At 35.1% G+C, this 21209-nt stretch overlaps 3 protein-coding genes and 1 pseudogene across 3 annotated transcripts in view; 2 read left to right on the top strand and 2 right to left on the bottom strand.

Moving 5' to 3' along the window:
• Window positions 1-205: 205 nt before the first annotated feature.
• On the bottom strand, window positions 206-7495 carry LOC110736304 (protein CLT1, chloroplastic-like). Its single transcript, XM_021916502.1, has 10 exons — window positions 6811-7495; window positions 4111-4256; window positions 3947-3984; window positions 3531-3646; window positions 2709-2808; window positions 2549-2584; window positions 1995-2045; window positions 1751-1874; window positions 878-1003; window positions 206-698 (listed from the first exon to the last, which is right to left on the bottom strand). The coding sequence occupies exons 1-10, from the start codon at window positions 7233-7235 to the stop codon at window positions 538-540; spliced, it is 1323 nt and encodes a 440-aa protein (XP_021772194.1). The 5' UTR covers window positions 7236-7495; the 3' UTR covers window positions 206-537.
• A 1277-nt stretch (window positions 7496-8772) lies between these two features.
• LOC110737197 lies at window positions 8773-17104 on the top strand (annotated as a pseudogene).
• The window catches only part of LOC110736303, a 56278-nt gene continuing 44074 nt past the window's right edge, over window positions 9006-21209 (top strand). Inside the window, exon 1 of the mRNA XM_021916500.1 lies at window positions 9006-9475. The gene's annotated coding sequence lies outside the window, so the exon portion shown is untranslated. The remainder of the gene's footprint in view (window positions 9476-21209) is intronic.
• On the bottom strand, window positions 16995-19514 carry LOC110736302 (pentatricopeptide repeat-containing protein At1g62350-like). Its single transcript, XM_021916497.1, has 2 exons — window positions 18836-19514; window positions 16995-17715 (listed from the first exon to the last, which is right to left on the bottom strand). The coding sequence occupies exons 1-2, from the start codon at window positions 19241-19243 to the stop codon at window positions 17299-17301; spliced, it is 825 nt and encodes a 274-aa protein (XP_021772189.1). The 5' UTR covers window positions 19244-19514; the 3' UTR covers window positions 16995-17298.

The raw sequence follows: 21209 nt of genomic DNA, 5'->3' as shown, positions 1-21209 counted from the left end.
CTATGCAAACCTATATGCATGCACCAACGTATTTGATGCACATGCTCACACCTCAACGACTTTAGCCAAAGCGTGTTATATACATCACATCACAGGGACAATCGGGTAAGCAAGTGTAGCAATATATATTGTATTTTGTGCACCCCAGTATTGCATATTATACACTAAAATACTTGTAAACTGTGAAAAAAAAAATGCAAAGATGGAAGATTGTCAACTTGATTTTACGATAGATGATCATCAACATTGTATATTACGTGTTTACACTTTGTAACACAATTGATGAATTGAATGTTTATATTTGCTCTCCTAGATCTCATTAACCAAACTTGCACATGAAACATCAACATATCATGATGCAAAGGAATCAACTACATCCTGTGAGTTAATCATCAGTAATCTTCCGATCACTAAACATATGCTTATTTCTAAATAATCAGTAATTCCCCTAAGATTTAACCAACAACAATTGCTACAAGCACATCGAAGCAGCTACAACAATGATGATATTCTTTTCACTACCTAGCTAAACCAAAATCATGAAGTGGTTGCACTGGCAGGCACCATCGCAGGCCTCCATGAGTAGAAAAATAATCCCAGCACAAGGATGACAGCACCGGCCACAAAGCCTGGAGGAAGAGCAGTACCAGCACCAAGATACGGCAGAGGCAAAGTGAAGACAAACACAGACAAGGGCACTGCATTCAAATTACAAGGGACATCAGCATATCAATGTCAAAATCTTGAAGACTTTCGTGGAATAAGCAAAAGGTGAATTTTGCATGGTACATGTGATTAGGATTTCCAGAATTAGGTGAACAGAACATCAATGCCTGTTTTAAAGCTTGAACTAACTAATTAAATATGTAATGTGTACCTGAAACTGTAGAGGCAAGGCAAGATACCACTGCTGAGGAGATTTTAAGAAGATGCAGCAAAGATATATTGTAACCCATGTTCACGATAATAAAGAGCAAAGGCAACAAGGGAGCACCATTGCATCCTGCAGAGTAGCCAAAAACACTGACTGTTCAAAAGTTCCTCTCTATAATAGTGTAAGACAAAATTGAACAAAAATTTCATGGACGAGCATTAATTTGGAAGGTTTAAAAAAAAGCAAGTCGCCCAATTTCTACACACTCAAAATTTATATGTACTACTGAAAAGGACAGAAAGGCACAAATTGTCTATAAATCTGCTTCAAAAAAAAAAAAAGAGCATGATAACACTTAAAAGGATAAACTTAAAAGTACCGATTGTTCATAATACCAGAGCAGGAAATAAAAATCAGAGAACTCCATTTAAATTTAAATTCCACAAGACACTCACCACAACCCCCCCCCCCCCCACCCCCACCCCTCCCCAAAGAATATAGTTTACCTCATCCCTATGCATATTTGCTCCCTTGGCCTCTAACAGATGCATAATATGTAATTGATGACCCAAAACTATATTTATGGCACAATAGGAAAATAATTTCTAAATGTATCAGCCTATGGAATTCACAAACATTAATATACTGGTTACTTTGTTAGATATAGTAATATAATAATAAACCAAATAAATAGACAAATTTTGCAAGGGCATGTTGCAAATGGTATAACGTAAAAGAACGATGACTATAAACATTATTTAAGGATCCTGCCAAAGCAGAGTCTGAAAGCATGAGACACCTCACCCCACTTCAAACAAAAAGACTGCTTTCGAAAACACTCCAAGGTAAGAGAGGTGAAAGTTAATTTAGCTGTACCCGTTGAGAGACTGTTGATATTGAGAAAGCATGCTGCTCCATCTTTAAGGTATGACGGAAGTTGATTAAATGGTATGCCCCACAATTTTGACAGAAAGGGTAGGAGAAGGCATATAAAGAGTGCCTGCATGGCGTGAGGAAAATAATTTTAGGTACAGAAATTAAACATGAGCAGTGTAACCCATGGACACCACTTGCGGCACTAAGGATTCATAAAAATGTCTTGATGTTATCAGATACTTACTTGATAAGCAGATCCAAACGAATTTACAACAAATAGATCAACTGAACCTCCCTGTGACAAGGACCAATATTCATTTTTACAATTTATCACAGGATAACAGATAGCAAAAACCTTGGACAAAGAGAAAAAAAAAAAAAAAAGCAGAATTCATTTTTTTCATTGCTTCGCACAGTGACCTGAGGAGCTTGGTGACACTGACACATGCGCAAATATCATTATAATGAAACATGGTTTGGAAGGAAGAAATACGCCTAAAGTAGCTAGTGACCCCCCATGGTTACAAAATCTGTTTGGGACGTTCAACTTAACTTATTCAGTTATTCACTTCATCAAGGACCATTTCTATAATTTATAATATCAAGTGCCAACATATATGGAGTCAAGTATCTGGGTTACTCCCTCAGTATCCAGTTCTTTCATTTTCCAACTTCTCATTCAGATCAACCAATTTTTAAGCCGCATAACGCAACCGTTCACATTACAACCATCAAGAGATCAGAATCTTATGGTGAGGAAAGCACTTATAAATGGTACAAGCCCAGCAACATATATACCTTTAATCGCTCAGAAGCGTCCAGAAAAATTACTTCCTACAATATAATGCAAATGTCCATCAGATATTGCATGATCATAGAACCAACAAAAACTGACAACAGGAGGTACACAATGATAGAAATAACAAGTTCAGCATATCCGTTTGTAGTTTGTAATTACCTTCAAAATCGTATCAGCTGCTTGTAACAAAAATGAAAAAATCATCAAAAAACTCCAGAATAGGCCGGTGTCATTCAAGGAGGGACCAGCACCAGATCCACTGCAACGCAATATCAAAAGTATTCAGTATCTAGTTATAATTAACAATAATTTAAGTCTGAATCAACCAAGTGGGAAAAACCATATTCTATCTCTACTAATAGAATAGTGTAAGGGATTCCAATAAAGTGAATACTCGTAGTTGATCATCTTAGTCTACCTTCCTCTACATTTAAAAAAAAGGGAAATAGGGAGCAAAGACAACAGTTCAAACGAACAATCAATACTCCAAATGGAACGGCTTCCCATATAATAGCTCTTTCATGGCAAAATTAAACATTCGAATAATCATGATCATTATAACTAGAACCATCAAAAGCAGATATTAATTAAAGAAAAGTTACAGCAGAACATAGTTGAACTTAGATGTACAATCCATATAACCAACTTGAGAGAACATTTACTGTGATGTCTCCAGTCCTCCATTTTGGGAAATGGAATCCACATTTTATGACAGCACTACAGAAATGCATGAAAGGAGACAAGTTCTACTACTGGTACGTCAAGTAACATACAAAAAATAATCTTGAAGTTTAAACCAGAGTGATGAACCTCTGTTTTCTGGTAACAGAGTTTCTAATACTATCAAATCAAAGTTGTTTCCAAACGTTTATTGACAACAGGATTCTACACTCAAACTTCAGATCCTAAATACAAAAGGCTTCCAAAGTTCGAATAAAAAATCAGGATAATAATGTTTAATACAGAAGAAATGCAACTCACCTAGCTACAGTTATTATTACGCCAATAGAGACCAATAAGCAACCCGCTAGTTGATTGACATTATACCTCCTTCCAAGGAAAATAGCAGACAGGAGAAGTTGCCAAACAAGAAATGTCTGCAAAAAAAGATGGAGACGTTAGTTCTTTCGCCGCCACTTCAAAGTGGATTGACCAATCATCAACCATGACTGCTGATTTATTGCTGCTTGCAACTGAAGCTTTACTTCATATGTCAAAAACACGCATGTGACCGACATGTTGATGACCAACTCATACTCATAAAAGTCAAAAAATTCACAAATAAAATAATGCATTTTGATATGTATATATATTATGGTTTAAATTTCTACAAACCTATATTTGCAACTTTTTTGAGAGTATAGCCCACATAATCTGGATATTTCAAAAAATTATACCTGAGACAAAATGGGAATCGATGCACCAGAAAGCATTGCTGTTCAAAAACACAAAAAAAATTGAAATTCATCAGATTAAATTAAACCCTAAACATTCAAGATCTTCTAATGCAACTCCAGAAAAACAAAAATATGATTCAAATAGAGCAACACATTAACCTTACTTGCCGCTGCCATTCCAGATACCGCTGCTAGAGCCTCTAATAACCCAACTCCGAGAAACGGAGCTTGAGGCAATGACATCATCTCCTTAGTGACAAAGCCCGCACGATGCCGAAGATACAAGATAGAGAAATATACAAATACATATCTGTATAAAGAAACACAGCTAAAGTATAAATAAAGGTAACACAGCAACAGCCTATATCATTATAGATCCAAGTCATCCAACTCTACAGAAACTTATGCCCTGTTCTACAACCAATCAACAATAAACTTTCACATTTAATAAGCTTAGATGAAGTCTAATAAGTTCACTTTGCAACAAAGTTCAGTTAAATTCAGAGGTCAAATTAATTCAGTTAAGCTCAGAAGTTTTCAAGTGAAAAGAACATGGCCTTAATAGGCACCATACTATATTGGTTACCAAATCCAGGAAACTATCCTGAGTAATTGACAAGCGCAGAATCTAGTAGATATAGCAATCTTAAAGCCCTCATAGAATGCTAACTTTCATTTCAATCTCCTATGAAGATAGTAATCAACTTAAACAAATGCCCAGGGGAGGAAGCAAAAGAGTTCAGAGTAACAGTTGAGTTAGAATTAGCAATTCGTGCTAAGTAGTTGTTAGTAAAATCATTTGTATTTAACCTTGCACACCCTTCTTAAGGAATCTAAATACAAAGAAAGCATTTCTCTTGGTGCCAGGCATTATTTGAACTTTTTGCAAGTTAAAAGATCAAATTCAGGTACAAAATTCATAAGATTAACATACTCCGTATATCATAAAGATGGTGGACAGCAGGACCATATGATAAAAAATAAATAAAGTTCCTAACAATAATAAGCCCAAAAAAACATAGCAGATTGTAGGAGGTTAGGTTACTACAAACAGTGTGCAAGCAGAACTGCAGAAGAATTATACTTTGTATAATGGATCTAGATGCTGATTGCTAATAATGCACATTGTGCAACTTTCATTTACTGATTCTCATTTTGACAAATTGAAATAACCTTCATTGCCAAGTTGTTAAGATTTCACATAGTCCTGTTTGGACCACACCCAAATTAATTTTGAGCCGCTCACTCGAGCACTTATCTCCGTCATTTTCTTATTACCAGAAATGCTTTCAAAAAACATACGGAATCACTCTAAAATTAGTATCAACCACACCAACCAGCAACCTCCACAATCAAATTGTCAAATACATAAATTGGAGAAAAAAAAATTCCTTTCTAGTTTCTATCAATGGACAAAGGTCTTGGAAATCATTAGAGCTATACTTCAACTTTAACTTGTTTTTATAAAGCTTACACTTTCCACTTTCTAAATAATTCCTACTGTTGCTTTTGGTAAAAGTAATCTTAACAGGTCATAACGAATCAACAATGCCCACTCTCTCCCTAGTCCCCACATGGCCACATATAAGACACATACATTATGCTCTCGTAAAAATAAACATCTACCCATACTTCATTATGCTCCAGCTTGAAGGGCTATGTATTATTACTCCACAGCATTTAAATACATTTCCAAAGTCTTTGGGAATTCAAGACAAATCAAGCGATGTTCGCCTGTTCAGTGTAATAAAAGGTCTCCCTATAAAAATTCTTCGGAGGACTGCATATAAAATCATGAATAATTTTGCAAAGTTAGGAATTGAACTCCCAAAAGCCAAAACGTTCAAAAAGCAATACAATATACATTATTATTGATAGCATATAAAACATATTCCTGGCGTGACACAAAGGTTAGGGGTTCGAATCTCATCCACCTCTTCTTCTAAAGTGGAATATTAAGTGCAGGGTATGAGGGGAGTCAATGTTGTGAGGGGCGTAATAGAGTATATAACATATTATGGAATATCATTTAGGACATTTACTATGGTGTTGTATTTATTTTCATCTTACTTTTATTAAATTGAACATATTTTAGCCAACACTTAATATATTGATGAGAACTATCTTTTTCACCACAGTTCATGTTCTCGGTCTTTTTCTATAAAAATCATAACATCATTTTATTTTACCCCACTACAAGATAAAGAATATTACCATGACCCCATTGAAAAATATGACACGCACAAGGCACAACTTAAGAAACTTGAGCAAAAAAATCATCAAATAAAGTAAAAAATCACCATAAATAACAAATTATTTAGCATAAAAATTACTCTGTAAAATATTTTCTACTTTATATTAGTATGACGAAGTTAATTGTTAATGAATAATTATTATATGGGATGATATTATGTAGTCTTGCCATATACAAAACCGTTATACTTCATATTTGTAATTTCAATTACTTCAACAAAACGTAAATTATGGGTACTAAGTCACAACAAAACGTAAACTAAATAAACACTTCATTATTCTCATTTTATACTCCCTAATCTACAATTCTACACTGATGACATGAAAATACAAACTTACTACCTCCATTAATTATTAGTTGCAACTCTGAAATACGAAGCATTTTATATCTCACAATTCCAAAGTTGCAACTAATATTTAATGGAGATAGTATTTTTAATCACAACAAAACATAAACAGATAAATACTCGACTTCCTTAGATTCGTCTCGACATCTACTTATCTACTTTTATGATGTAGTAAATCAACTTCTTTTACAGTATTCCCTAAAGTACATTGATAAATAACGTGAAAACACGAGCACTGCAATTAAAAAAGGACAGAAAAAGTACCCGAAAGTGGCGAGTTGAGCGAGGAAAAAGGGGTAATGTTTCAAAGGCACCAAAGCCAACTTATACAAAACCCGATTTGCTACACCCAGTACTACCGTAGCTCCAGCTGCAACCATCACCTTCACCGCTCGATCTCTCTCTTCCTTCTCATCAACTTCTCCAACTCCAACCCTACACCGAAACGACGTCGTCTTCTTCCTCTTCCATCTATCCTCTACACCGTCCGATCTCATCTCAATCCAACGGTTGACGTTGACTTGATGATGAACGCATTCAAACCGTTGATATTGAATATCATTTGATGTCGTCGAATGTCGTGTTAATCGGAGAGTTGTTACAGGTTGTCGGAATTGCATGTTAAATCGGTGTAATTCCGGTGGTGGTATTCCGGCGCCGGCGGAAAATCGCCGGGAAATCGCCGACATAGTTCACTGTTTCTCTCTCCTCTGACAATTGTTTTTTTTTTTTTTTTTTTTTTTGGAATTGAAGAAAAATGAGGAGAAGTGTAGATATTAATAGAGGAAAAAAAATGAAAAAGAAAAAAGTGGGAATTTATTTTAATGGAGAAAAACAAAAGAGATCGAAAACACTTTAATTGAGAATATTTTAATTAATTGGGAAAGAGAGGAGAAAAATGAATTGAGATGTTTGGCGGCTTTCTAATTTATACATTTGATGAATATGATGATGACGTAATGAGTGATTTATTTGAGGAATCTATTTGTACACTTATTAATCTTTGCTATTTAAATTTAGTTAAAATTGATCCAAAATCTTAAACTTATTATACTTGTAAATTATTACTCTGTATGTAATTACTACACTGTTGGAATTAGATCAGATAAAAAAAATATTAAAACCATACAATGGATTGGATTGAAAGTCGTATTTTTATATGGAGTAATTTTTTTAACTAAAATGAACTTGTTTAATTGAAGTGATTATCTATACTCGTCTGAATGTATTAGATTAGTTGTAAATTGAACTTTTGGGTGATTAAAATCAAACTTTGGGTAATTAAAATTAAGCCCTATTTTTATAGAATTTTAAGGTATATGCTTTACCAAATGAGTTATTTATCCACATTTGGTGGATAAAAAATCGGCCCTTACTGAGTCTAAATATAAAATCACGTGCCTAAAACTGCAAAATAGTGTCTGGAATGTTGTGTCAAAGTGAGGTTTTAGGTCTTTTCATGTATAGTATTTAACACCAAATAATTTCCCCTATATCTTCTTCTACTACGATTAACTTCCATAATTAGGATATATCCGGTGTATTAACATGGGTACATTAGTATTTTGTAAAAAAAAAAAACCATTGCATTTTCTTTTTCCAAAAAAAAATGAAGTAATTAATTAATATGGCTATTTCATGAAATGTCACTGAGCAATTGCAAAATTCACCAAATGTCATCCGACTTTTCAAAATTCACCAAATGCCACCGAGTTTTAACAAAATTCACCAAATGTCATTTTCATTAGTTGACCGTCAATGTCCGTTAGTTGACCGTTAGTTGACCCCACCACTTGTCACGTGTCACCTTCTGATCGGTCCGTTTTAAAACTATATATATATATATATATATATATATATATATATATATATATATTTGTTAAAAAAATAACTAGAAATTAAAAACTTTTAAAAATAGTAAAAAAAAATTATAAAAAAAAAATAAAAATTATAAAAAAAATTAAAAAAGAAAAAAAGAAATTAAGAGGTGGCAGCCACCACCTCCTCCCTGACCGCCACCCCACAACCCTAGCCACCACAACCCCTGCCGCCGGGGCTAGCACCGGAAGGCGCACTGGCCTCTGGCGACCCCTCCCCTTCCCCTCCCCTACCCCCTAACCCGCAAAACCCCACCCCCCTTCCTCCACCACCCCGAAACCCCAACCCCCTTCTTTTCCCTCTCCAATTTCCGGCACCTCATAACCCATCCCCTTCCCCAACAACTTCATGATTGGTGCGAGATTGGTGGAGGAGTTTGTGGCCATTGATGCGAATGGTGCGAGATTGGTGGAGGAGATCTCGGCGGCGGTTTTTGGGGTCGAGGCTGGCCGGGTTTTGGGGGTCGGCGGTAGATCAGGTAAGGTGCTAAAGGGCCGGCCGGCCGATTTTTGTTGGTTACGAAGGTGGCCGGCCGTTTTTTCGGCAATATAAGGGGAGGGGCAGGGTTTCGGGGTGGTGGCTGGGGTGGTTCAATGGTTTCTGTTTTTTTTTTTTTAATTTTTTAATATTGTTTTGGTTTTTTTTTTTATTTTTTAAAAAATGGAGCAATCAGAAAGTGGCACGTGGTAAATGGTGGGGTCCACTAACGGTCAACTAATGGTTGTCAGTCAATAATGGCACTCGGTGAATTTTGTTAAAACTCGGTGGCATTTGGTGAATTTTAAAAAGTCGAATGTCATTTGGTGAATTTCGCAATTAGTACATTTCATGAAATAGCCGTAATTAATACATAAATTATCAGTTAGTTGTTTTCAAAAAAAATAAAAATTGGCAGTTATTACCATCTCCTTCCTTCCCTCCCATCATTCAACAACACTTACTTCTTCTTCCTTTGATTGTCGCTTTCCCTCTTCTCTCAAACATTCTCGCTGATTCTGGTTGCTCTTTTGATTACGATTTCTATGATAATTTTGAGTACCCAATTGCCCATGTAAGTCTCTTTCATTTTTATATTTTGAGTTACATGATTTCGCGTACTTTTAATGTTAATTTTGCTGTAAATTTCCTGGGAATCATTGAATGAATGCTTTTGAAATTTGGGGTTTACATCCCTTCTAGGATTTGAATTATGTGTTTTGTTGATTTGGTGATTCAAGAGAAAAATAAGAGGATTAATCGGTTTTTTTTTTTTTTTTTTGTTTCTACATTATACTGCTTCCTCAATTCTCAAGACAGAACAGTACACTTCCTCATTCCCCCAAATTGTAAAATCCTAACCTTCAAATCCTAAATCCCCAGCCGGCAGTCGCCGCCGTTCATCTGTCCCTCAGGCGACGCGTCATAAGCCAGGCATCAGGTGCTCCAACACCGACAGTCCGACGGTCCGACGTCCTTGAATTTCACTGAGGTCAGTGAATTTCATTTTGCTAATTTACTTTACAATTTGGGGATTTTTCCTCTAGAAATTGAAGATTGGTTTTGACTGTGTTTTGTTATAGTTTTGTCTTCATTATAAGTCCCAAATGATTTTTTTTAATATGATTAGCCGATTAGAAACTGAAGATTGGTTTTGATTAGCCGATTTGGGGATTTTTCCTCTAGAAACTGAAGTTGTGCCCGGATATTTGACTATTTGAGTTGAGTATTTGAGCCCTATAATTTCTTTAATTGATATTGATTCTTATTTCTGATTTTTCTGTTTAATTGATATTGATTATTGAATTTATTATCATTCATTCGTTCTGCATTTATCATGTATGTGTAGCAGTAACTGGTGTCGTGCGTTGTGGACTCATGGTGGTAGTTGGTACGACTGGCAGACCGGTACCTTTGGCTATCTTCTTCACCGTTAATTAGGTAAATTATGAACGCTTGATAATTATTTTATAATTCTCCAATCAAAATTTTACTTTTATTATATGTAATGTTGAATGATCAAGTACTTGAATTTTCAGTTCTGCTATTCTCTGTCGAGCTCAATTTTTGGCTTTGGCTAATTATGAACTATATTATGTTTGAGTTTTGTTGCTTGTGGTATATCAAATCTCTTCTAGTGAAGAATTTCCTTGGGTAGTTTGGTTCTCTGTGTGTAACCAGCTTTATAAAAAATAAATACCAAGTAAAAATGTAAAATGATATGTTCAATTTGCTTGTTTATTATGAACCTTTGAAGTATTGATAAGGTCAGAATATATGGGGTTTTTAATTTTTTGTTTAGCGTCGATCAATTTGATAACTAGTATGTTACTGTGTTTGGTGACTTGTGAATCTTAAAAATGATATGAGTTGCCGATCTTTCCATCAGCTGAATTTGTTGAATACTTGAATTGCCTTGAGTTGCTTTTGCTTTTGCTTTTGAATTGTTGAATTTTTCATTTTTCTTATGTGTAATCTATCTGTAATCCACAATTTGAACTTATGTACCGAATATTTAATTTTTTCATTCCTTTGTTAATTACGATTCCGAACTTCCGAAGTTTCGAACCCACACTTCGGAAATTCTGTAGACGCCACCGATTACTACATTGTTGGAATTAGATTAGATAAAAAAATATTAAAACCATGTATCGGATTGGATTGAAAGTCGTACTTTTGTATGGAGTAATTTTTTTTTACTAAAGTGAACTTGTTTAATTGAAGTGATGATCTAAACTCATCTGAATGTATTAGATTAGTTGTAAATTGAACTTTTGGGTGATTAAAATCAAACTTTGGGTAATTAAAATTGAACCCTAATTTATAGGATTTAAGGTATAGGTTTTACCAAATGAGTTATTTATCCATTTTCGGTGGATAAAAAATCGGCCCATAAGTATAAAGTCACGTGCCTAAAACCGCAAAATAGTGTCTGGATTGTTGTGTCAAAGTGAGGTTTTAGGTATTTTCAGGTATTTCACACCAAATAATCCCCCCTATATCTTTGTCTACTACGATTAACTTCCATATTAGGATATATCCTGTGTATTAACATGGGTACATAAGTATTTTGTAAAAAAAACCATTGCACTTTCTTTTTCCAAAAAAAAAAATGAAGTAGTTAATTAATAAATAAATTGGTAGTTAGTTATTTCCATCTCCTTCCTTCCCTCCCATCATTCACCAATGTATGTTTTCTTCAGAATTACTAACACTTAAGTTTTACTTTCTTTTCTTTTTTTTAATTCATTGATTGTGCTTGTTTAGTTCATGATTTTGTTTATTGCTTAATACTAAATTTCATTACTATATTGCTTATTTTAATTGTTTTGCAGATGATTTCTTATACTAATTACCTTGATTTTGTTCAAAATTGCAGGAGAAACTGAATGTATATTAAAAACACTTGAAAATCTACTTAAGTTTTGGAAAATTTTGGTATATGGTATAACAATGCAAAGGGTTTGTAAGGTTATGTTGTTAACGTTGCTTTTGTTAAATATCCTCCCACTTTTTGTAAATAATCGGTGATGGAGGAAGATTTGGATATGGATTTGTATATGGAGAGGCAATTCAGATACTTTCGAAATCGAAACTCGAAAAATGTGAAAAGACTTCTCCTACAGAAGCAAATGGTTCTAATGATTATGGTAATCTTAATTGTACTCGCAAGATCATCATTAACATGGCTGTTCCTAGCAACTCTGTAAGTTGGTTGTTTCAGTTGTTGACTTGTTGTCGTGTTTTATTTCCTACATTTACTTGTTGATATTATAGGTCTTGTTAAAACATAATAATGGTTTTTTAGAGTGGAGGAGAAGCGTCAATGGTGGCAGAGGTTGCAGAGGTGGAGGAAAACTCGACGAATAAGATGCAGACTTTGCGATTGCCCCCTGTGATTACTGTCAACAAATCTGCTGCTTATGCCGTGTTTGATCTTACTTATATACGAGTATGGCTAACTAGTATCTGACTTTTCTTTGTTTTGTTTTAAGGAAATTGATATGACATTGTTAATGTCGTAATCTTGATGTTAGGAAATAACACGTGTCATTGTTGATGTGTGTTTTGGCATGGAGTGTAGTCTATGTTTACAATGGCCTAACATTACTTGTGTTGAAACTTTAAGTAACTTTCTTGTATAATTAGGAATGTTAAGTTTGTTTCTTATGTTTTCCTGTTGAAAAATTTGATGGTAATTGACATGTTTCAGCATTAAATTTTCAGGATGTCCCATATAAACCCAAGAGTGTTATGTCAAGACACGAAAGTGTGAGCCGGATGCTGATGCTCATGTTGTTAAGATATGTGAGAGGCAATTTCTCTCCCTCTTTTGTCTTCCTACTTACTCTGGGGGTGTTTGCCCTTAATCCCATAATTCGAGCTTTGATTATGTAGTGGCTTGAAGATATATATTTTTATGTATTTGTTTCCTTAGGTAAATTTATGAAAATGCAGCTGATTAGTCTATGTGAGTTTGATGACTCCTTCCTTTTGCCATTCGATTTATAGGTTGAAGGATGATCAAGGTCACGTTATTGAAGCCTCTCAAGTATAGTTATTTGTTGATCTTGAACACTCCAATGTGTAAATTTATATACAATTTTAAAAATTTGTAATCAAATTACTGTCCTGGTTTTAATTGTATCTTAATGCCCAACACCAGCCGGTTTGCTGTCCTTGTGGTGATAGACGACGAGTACCTTCTTCATGTGGAAACTTCTGTAAGCTTCCTAAACTAATCAAACAAATTCAGCATTCGTGTCCATAGGGGTTGTTGACTCTAAATTTTTGGGTTATTATTTGTGTTGTTTATCAGTTGACAAACTGGTAAAGGGGAAAGCGAATACTGCACATTGTCTACGATTTCCTGGTGATTGGTAAGCCAACTGACTCCTTGCTGATGAGCCTGAATTGCTTCAAGATCAAGTTTTTTTATTTTCTATAATCTTATAGTCTTGGATTTATGTGCTAAAAAGAGTGATCTAGTTGTACTTTTCTTTTTTTTTTTCGAGCCTAATCAATAATCTGGATAACATGATGAACTTTTTAATGTTTTTAGGTTCCATGTATTTGGCATTGGACAGAGAATTATAGGATTTAGTGTTCGGATTGAAGTCAAGACTGGATCTAAAGTATCAGTAAGTCACATCATAACAAGTTTGTGTTATGTGAATGTGTTGATTTTTTTTTCCTCCTTATTGGTAATCATATGTCCTGTATGTTGGATTCTTGACTCATCTTCAGGAAGTGATCGTTGGTCCCGATAACCGAACAGCTTTGTCCAGTGACCGTTTTCTCAGAGTGAATCTTGTTGGCGATTTTGGTGGTTACACTAATATTCCATCATTTGAGGAATTCTACCTAGTGATACCGAGGGTGGTATGTTGCTTGCCATTGTGCAACCTTAGTTTTGGCTATGCTGCCAATGAATTTGGACTGACTGAGAGTGCCAACCTTATTTTTTTATTTTTTGTGGTGTCTGAAGCATGGACCAGGCCAGCCTCCAGACTTAGGACGTAATTTTTCTATGTATATGCTACTTGAGAGAGTGAGATTCACATTGGATGGCCTTGAATGCAATAAAATTGGAGTCGGTTATGAGGCTTTTAACGGTCAACCAGATTTCTGCACCTCCCCGTACTGGAGCTGTTTGCACAACCAGCTGTGGAATTTTTATGAAGTTAGTATCTATAGCTGAAAAATAGAATTAACTGTAATACTGTTTTTTCATCTTATGTCCTTTATTCCCGAGTTTTTCCGATTTGATTGAGTTAATATAGGCACTATGTTTGCATAAAGCTGTTTTGTTTTTTTTATTTATTTTTTTTCCATTTTGTGCTCCTCTATCTATATTTTGGCATATTTTAACTCAAATTGTCTGGTGGGACTGAAAGCGTTTTGACTAATTGTTTCACAGGCTGACCAGAATCGAATTGCTAGGCATCAACCACCTTTGTATGGTGTGGTAGGAAGGTTTGAAAGGATAAATGAGCACCCAGTTAAGTTTACAGATTTTGCATTACATTATTCACCTATAAAAATATTGTCTGTCATTAACTGAAAAGGCATACAGGGTGCAGGGCCTCGTACGTTTTCCTTTGGGATTTCTGAAGCTATCAACACTAATCTTGTGATAAAATTGGCAGCTGATGACATAGAATATGTTTATCAGAGGTTAGTATATGTTTTTACTAAATATGCTTGCTACATTTGAAAGTTTGTTCTGATGTCTTATGCTGCTATATTCTGATATGATAATTTTCTACTGCAATGTTCTAAAGTTTATTTCATATGTAATTGTAGGAGCCCTGGGAAGATTTTAGGTGTTACTGTCCCTACATTTGAAGCACTTGCGCAATATGGGACTGCAGATATAAAAACAAAGAACACTGGGAAAGTGGAAGCATCATACAGCTTGACGGTATGCCAATGATACTATAATCTGTGCTCCCAAATTTTCCTCTTTGGTTTCTCATACTTCATTAGACAGTTTGTAAATTAATTTTTGTACATTTTATACAGTTTAAATGCTCAAAAGGTGTGACAATGATGGAGGTACTTGATTCGAAATCTTCATTGTGATTATTGATCTTACATTTTCATGACTACTCTGGGTTCCAGAATTTGATGTTCACAAACATATGATTGCAGGAACAATTTTTTATCATGAAGCCTGAAGAGGTTGGTAATCGTTCATTCAAAATCTATCTAACTTCTGATCATGCTTCAAAATATGCATGTTCTGGTACAGATTTTTTTTTTTGCTGATTTTGATTGGCTTTGCTTTCAAGTTTTTGATGTGCTTTGATTTAGATTTGTAGTACATATGATTTCAGATAAATGTTTGCCTGAATGCAGCAATTTTAAAAGATTTGGAATTTAATGAAGTCGATAGAGCTGAATGCCAGTTCACCACCACAGCCACTGTGCTTGACAATGGAACACAGGTAAAGTTTCCACACTGCACTTTAAGAGGATGACTTCAGAATACCAATTTTATGTACTCACACTCGCGTTTACACATTATAGACCGTTTGTGTCCAGATTATAACTGATGCGACATAATATACTACAGGGAGCCCCCTTTCAGCCACCAAAGTCTGAGACAGCAAGCTTATTTGGAATTATCAAAGACCTATGGAACAAGTTTTGGGCTGGTTTATTAGACTTCATCACAGGAAAGAATTGCAGGTATTTGTATGGAGTCCATTAAATTTTTACTGATTTTGCATAATTTTGTAGTAGTTGTTTGTTGTTTCATTTTTTATGTTAAAAAAGACTAACCAAACTGAATACACTTCACTACATGAAAATGTTGATACTAGTAGTTTTTGTTAGAAAGCCAAGAAAATGTCTAAAAATAATATTGGAGGTTCTCTGTGAGTTAAAACTTCAGATTCTAAGGTTTCGGCATAGACTGATCAACATCAAACAAAAATAATATCATCAGAAAGTACACAAAGCAAGCCTAAAAGTCCATATAAGAGACTTCTGTGAGTTTAAACTTCAGACTAAATTGTATCAGCATCCTTGAGCTGTGCACACCTTCGAACTATGAGGGTCGAAAAATGTTGACAGTTCTGCCAACTTCAACTACTGTAACCCATGTCTGTAGACTTCACCTGCTAAACTTTATCTCAGAACATATAAATGTGATGGCTTCATTTTATGAACTAAATAAAGTAGCAGTAGGCAAAAGTGTTGGATTCTGCTTTCTCATGTCTTGTTCTAATGAATATAACCATTACGTTGTTGTTCTGAATAGAAGCAAGTGTTCTGGGTTCTTCGACTTCCACTGTCACATTCAATATGTGTGCATGAGTTGGGTCATCATGTTGGATTATTTTTGTCCATCTTTCCCACAGGTAACCAAATTATTTTTTTTCTGCATCATTTATTCAGCATTTGAATGCAATAACAATTAACCTAGATTGCAACTTTTTCTGTTGGCATTTAGCGCTTGTGCTTCTATGGCTTTTACATCAAAAAGGATTGTTTGATCCTCTCTACGACTGGTGGGAAGATCATTGCTGGGAAGGTACGCCGAGGCACAAGAAAATTCCGAGGCATAGAATTCAGCTTGACCATCACCGAGTTCATCACAAGAGACACCGACCTCACCATCACCGAGCACATCATCATCACAACGTGCATCAAGTAAAGCATAGGCAGCGGAAGAATAACAATGAACAAGATCATCACCATGCAGCACATCGATCAAGCGATTATAATCAGTATTTGCATCATGTCCATAAAGACAAGCACATACACGGCAAGCATCGAAGTAGCACTGGTGCAATTCAGCATTTGGATAATCAGGGTGATTTGATTCGGCATCACAGGCATAGGAAAGGAAGGAGAGCCAACGAAAGGACATCTGATTTTCAAATATATGACAAGGAAGATATTCATGAGCCTTATGAAAATGAACCTTCCTTTCTTTGATGATGAGAACATTTGCATAATTTGTAACCTTCCTTTCTTTGATGATGAGAACATTTGCATAATTGTATAAAGAGAAGTATACATAAAGCAAAAAACATGAATGAAGGTTCTGATGAAATTCCCTTCAGTGCAAGCAAAACTCCAAATTTCTATCTCTGTGAAATGAGAGTCTCAATTGTATTATCAAACTTACACACTGGTGAGATTACAGCAGTCTCAATTGTTTGGAATATACAAAGTGCTTTTTAAGCTTAAATTTTCTCATTTAAAACATAGATAAAAAAATTTCCAGTTACAGACTTTTAGTCGAGGTTTCATCCAATCAAAAAAACTTTTTTTTCCTTTTTTTTTCTTAAGAAGATAAATACTCACTGTTCCAAATCACTCTCTGTTTTCCAAAAATCTCCTCTCTCTCTCTCTTAAAGAACTAAGGTTGGTAAACTTGCCTTACTAATCCAAATCACACTCTGTTTTCCAGTCTTGGTCTTCAAAGAGGTCTTCAGGAGGGTCGTAGACAGAGTAACCAGGAAATAGCTCCAGAAAGTCAGCTTTGATCTTCTCCCTCAATTCAGGATATGGAATAAGCCCTTTCAGAATGACTCGAAAAGGAAGTGAAAGAGGGGGATCGGGGGATTGCCTCATTTCAGCATATATTTCTATTGCCTCATCTGGCAGTTCATTGTCCAAAAAGGCCCTCATAATGTCACCGAATGTGTGCTGATCAAATAGGACTTCTTCCCTCTTCAAGTCTTCCCAAACCCGCTTTGCTTCATCTACCTTTTTGTTCCTTGCAAGCATCATGAGCATGTCCCTGTAGAAGAACATGTCTGGACGGTACCATATCTCTTTCCGCACCACATCATACAACTGTGACAGGTAAAACCAGAAATTAAAATCAGCAACAGTTGTTCTACCATACCTATTTCACATTTCTAATAAAAGAAGCATGAATTGCTAAACTCTTACACCAGGTCATTTTGTTTATTTTTAAATCATAGATCAAGCAAGTATAGAGAATATATCAGGCTGAAAATTTGAAAACCAGTATTTAGTTGTCGGTATACCTGATTACGGATAAATCATAATGAGAACCCTTACAAGTCATAACCATTACACCTGAAATCTGACAGCAGCTTGCAGGAGTGGCTATAGCAAATGGCCAGGCTCCCCGCTCCCCTGGTCAGTAGGTAATTGGGCACTATCCTAGTAATACCCTAGTGAATCCCACCTACAGAGTACTTATCTTCAGATAAATAACTCATTTATCTATAAACTACAATTGATGGATTAACTTAATTGATGGTTTAACTTAATGATATAAATTTATTTCGATATTACACAAATCATCTCAACAAAGAAATCTATCAATCTCTCCAAAAGTATCTATCCAACATAGAATCAGACCTTCAGCATCTCCAAACCTATGATGGATGCTCCCACAAGGCCACATCTAGCCAATCAAAAACTGTACCATACATAATTTAATTCTTGATGTACTACCAAGAGAAGTTTCACACCAATATTACCAAAATGTGTAACCCATCTTCATCTAACTACATTAAACAGGAAGAAATGTCAAACCAACTCAAAATACAGGCATCCATCCTACAAACCCACATATAGTCATCAAACTTTTTTCCAAATCATGTAAATTGCCTAAAGTTTCGTTCTTTATCTACTAAGTTCAATTGATTTTTCTTATAAAAATTGTACTTTGTATATTATTACACCAATCAAACCTAATTTTCGATTTCGAACTGTACTGATTATTTGCAACGAAAACTGATTAATATTGATCAGAACTAATTAAAGGTGCAGCTGATTCTCATTTCATACAAGTTGCAGAGATTCTATTCAAAAGTCCAAAGCCATTAAGCCAATACATATTACAAACCATTTTCAACAAGAAAAAACACAACATAAATTCCAACAAATTATCAAATTCCTACACCCAAAAATAGCAGTAGTAGTATAAAAAAAATCATACTTTCATTGAGAGAAAAACTTGATCTTGGCGTTGAAATTCAGCAAGAACAGAAACAAGATCAGATTTAAGGAGTCGAGAAACATGAGATTGAATACAACGTTGAAGACGATTAGGGTTTGACTGAAGACGCTTCAATTCTTTGGCAACAATTAAACCCTCTTTCCCAATTTCTTTCTTTCTCCTCCATATTGATATACTATTAGGGTTCCGCCACACTCCTCCAGCCGATGAACTAGTGCTGATTTTCCTAATCAACCATTGAAATTCGACGGCGAATTTGTTGTTGAAATTAGGGTTTAGGGTTTTAGGGAATAGATGAGAAATTGTTTCTGGGTTTGATGTTGAAGTTGAAATTGAAATTGAAATTGCTCGGAGGAATGATTTTGCAGAACGACTATGAACAAACATGGATTATGAATTAACCTTCGATTTTTGTTGAATTCCCAGAATTTTAGTAGTCGTTTAGTTCTAGTTGCAGACTCATTAATGGCGGCAAATTGTTTCGGACAAATTGCTATTTAACTTGCCATTTCGGACTTAATTATAACCCGAGTCTGATTGACTTATGCGAGATTCTGTGTATTTACTATTTAGTTCAGGCTTTCTCTTTAACTTTTAAACAAAAAAATTGAACTTGATTATTTCTACTCAAGGATTAGGGATGACACCTGAAATTTGAAGTTGTTTGTACACCATTTATATATACTTCGATTTGGATCGATTTCATTTTTCCTGATATAAAATTCTACTCCGTAGTCATTTGTGATATTTTATCCTTTGCTCTAATTTACTTATCACACTTTAAATAATAAAGACTTTAATTTTCCCTATTTAAGGGAGGGAGCCCCAGTTAGTTACTTGCGTTTATTTTAAAGAAATTTTCCTTTCTGTTTTTTCTATTGAGTTGGGTCTCACACTCACTCACCCACCTATTTTTTGAAATTTGGCGATGCAAGAATATACCACACATTAATAAGGGATTTATTGTCGTGGGGTGGAGGATGTGGTGAAAATGGAGCTCTAATTGATGCATTATTCAGACAGTCCTTACATTTGCAGCTTTCTAAGTCTTGACAATGTAAGCAGGCTTGTTGATTTTGCTAGGATATTGTAGCTTTTTGTTAAGACCTGATTGATTCATGAACCTGTTGTTAAGGAAGCTTATTAGGCTGACATATCTTAGATGCTTGTCCTGGAAAAAGTAGTGTAATGGAGTTTCCAAATTTAGCACATCAGTGGACTTCACCAATAAACTAAAGCTAAAGTAAAGTTTTACCAAATTGAAGCTTAGCATAAGATTGGATATGAATATTCTCAGGAACTGATTAATTAAGACGGGTATCTGCATACATGATAACATGAACATCTGCTGGTTAATTATCTCCCTTTGCTCTCCAGACTCCGAAGGGATGGCAGATTGGCAGTTGTGTAATTAAGTCTCATAACTAATTATCTTTCAGTTCAACAATTCTAATCGCAGCAAAAATCAGCTGTTGGTGAATTTGTGTAATCATTTTCTGCAATATTTGTCATCAGATGTGTAACTCTTTCCGTAAACAGAATCATGTCTTTTACAACTAATATACATAATCAATAAGGATGGATGAAAAAGCTCAAAGAAAAATGATCTAGACAAAGAGATCAATGGTAAATTTAATTTGACAACTCCTATGGAATAGTTTCTGCTATACTACCCAATAAGATGGTTATTTCCCTGTCTAAGCTCGCGATGCGTGAGCCTAGTCCCGTAAGCCTAATCAATTAATTCGGTATACATGTAATATCAAGATTTAAATTCTGGTTCATACCAATCATTAATCATTTTCCGTAAACATTATATAGCTTCAACAACAAGAGCGCCGTGTATAATATTATGTACAACAACATTGTTTGTCAATTGATGTGGAGCAGCAATTTATGTCTCCGAACTCTCAATCGATGCCTCAGCAATGTTTGGATACTGACTCATACTTATCTCGTTTATCTCTCAAAACTTGTGATTGTGTTCATCTGCATGAGTGTTGCGCTCAGTTTCAAGAACCGCTGCCTCATTTGCTGCTAATTCTAGTGGAGTCGAATCCGAACAGAAAGGTACTTGTGGTCGAGTGAAGCGTTATGTGGAGAAACACGAGCGACAAATAACAAAACCTACTACTGTATTTCTAACAAAGAGAACGTTTTGTGTTTGTTCTTTTTTATTTTAGCCTTTTAAGTTTTAACGTGTACTTGGCCGCTTCACTGCACGTCTACACCCCTTTCCTCTGTCTCTCTCCTCCATTGAAGTGTATTACGAGTTCTCCATTGAAACCGGTTCTGAGCTTACTTTTCTCCATTACAGCTGCTTCTGTGGTAAGATGTTTTTTTCAATCATTGA

This window comes from Chenopodium quinoa, unplaced genomic scaffold (assembly GCF_001683475.1).
Source record: "Chenopodium quinoa cultivar QQ74 unplaced genomic scaffold, ASM168347v1, whole genome shotgun sequence".
Classification (NCBI taxonomy): Eukaryota; Viridiplantae; Streptophyta; class Magnoliopsida; order Caryophyllales; family Amaranthaceae; genus Chenopodium; species Chenopodium quinoa.
Note: the sequence above shows the minus strand (reverse complement) of the source record. Positions and strands in the feature narration are given on the sequence as shown.

Coding starts and splice junctions, on each gene's coding strand:
- LOC110736304 (XM_021916502.1), bottom strand. CDS start 7,235: ATGTCGGCGATTTCCCGGCGATTTTCCGCCGGCGCCGGAATACCACCA. Junction 3,985..4,110: donor ATCTGGAATGGCAGCGGCAA/GTAAGGTTAATG, acceptor GTTTTTGAACAG/CAATGCTTTCTGGTGCATCG. Junction 1,875..1,994: donor CGTTTGGATCTGCTTATCAA/GTAAGTATCTGA, acceptor CACGCCATGCAG/GCACTCTTTATATGCCTTCT.
- LOC110736302 (XM_021916497.1), bottom strand. CDS start 19,243: ATGTTTGTTCATAGTCGTTCTGCAAAATCATTCCTCCGAGCAATTTCA. Junction 17,716..18,835: donor AAGTTTTTCTCTCAATGAAA/GTATGATTTTTT, acceptor TACCTGTCACAG/TTGTATGATGTGGTGCGGAA.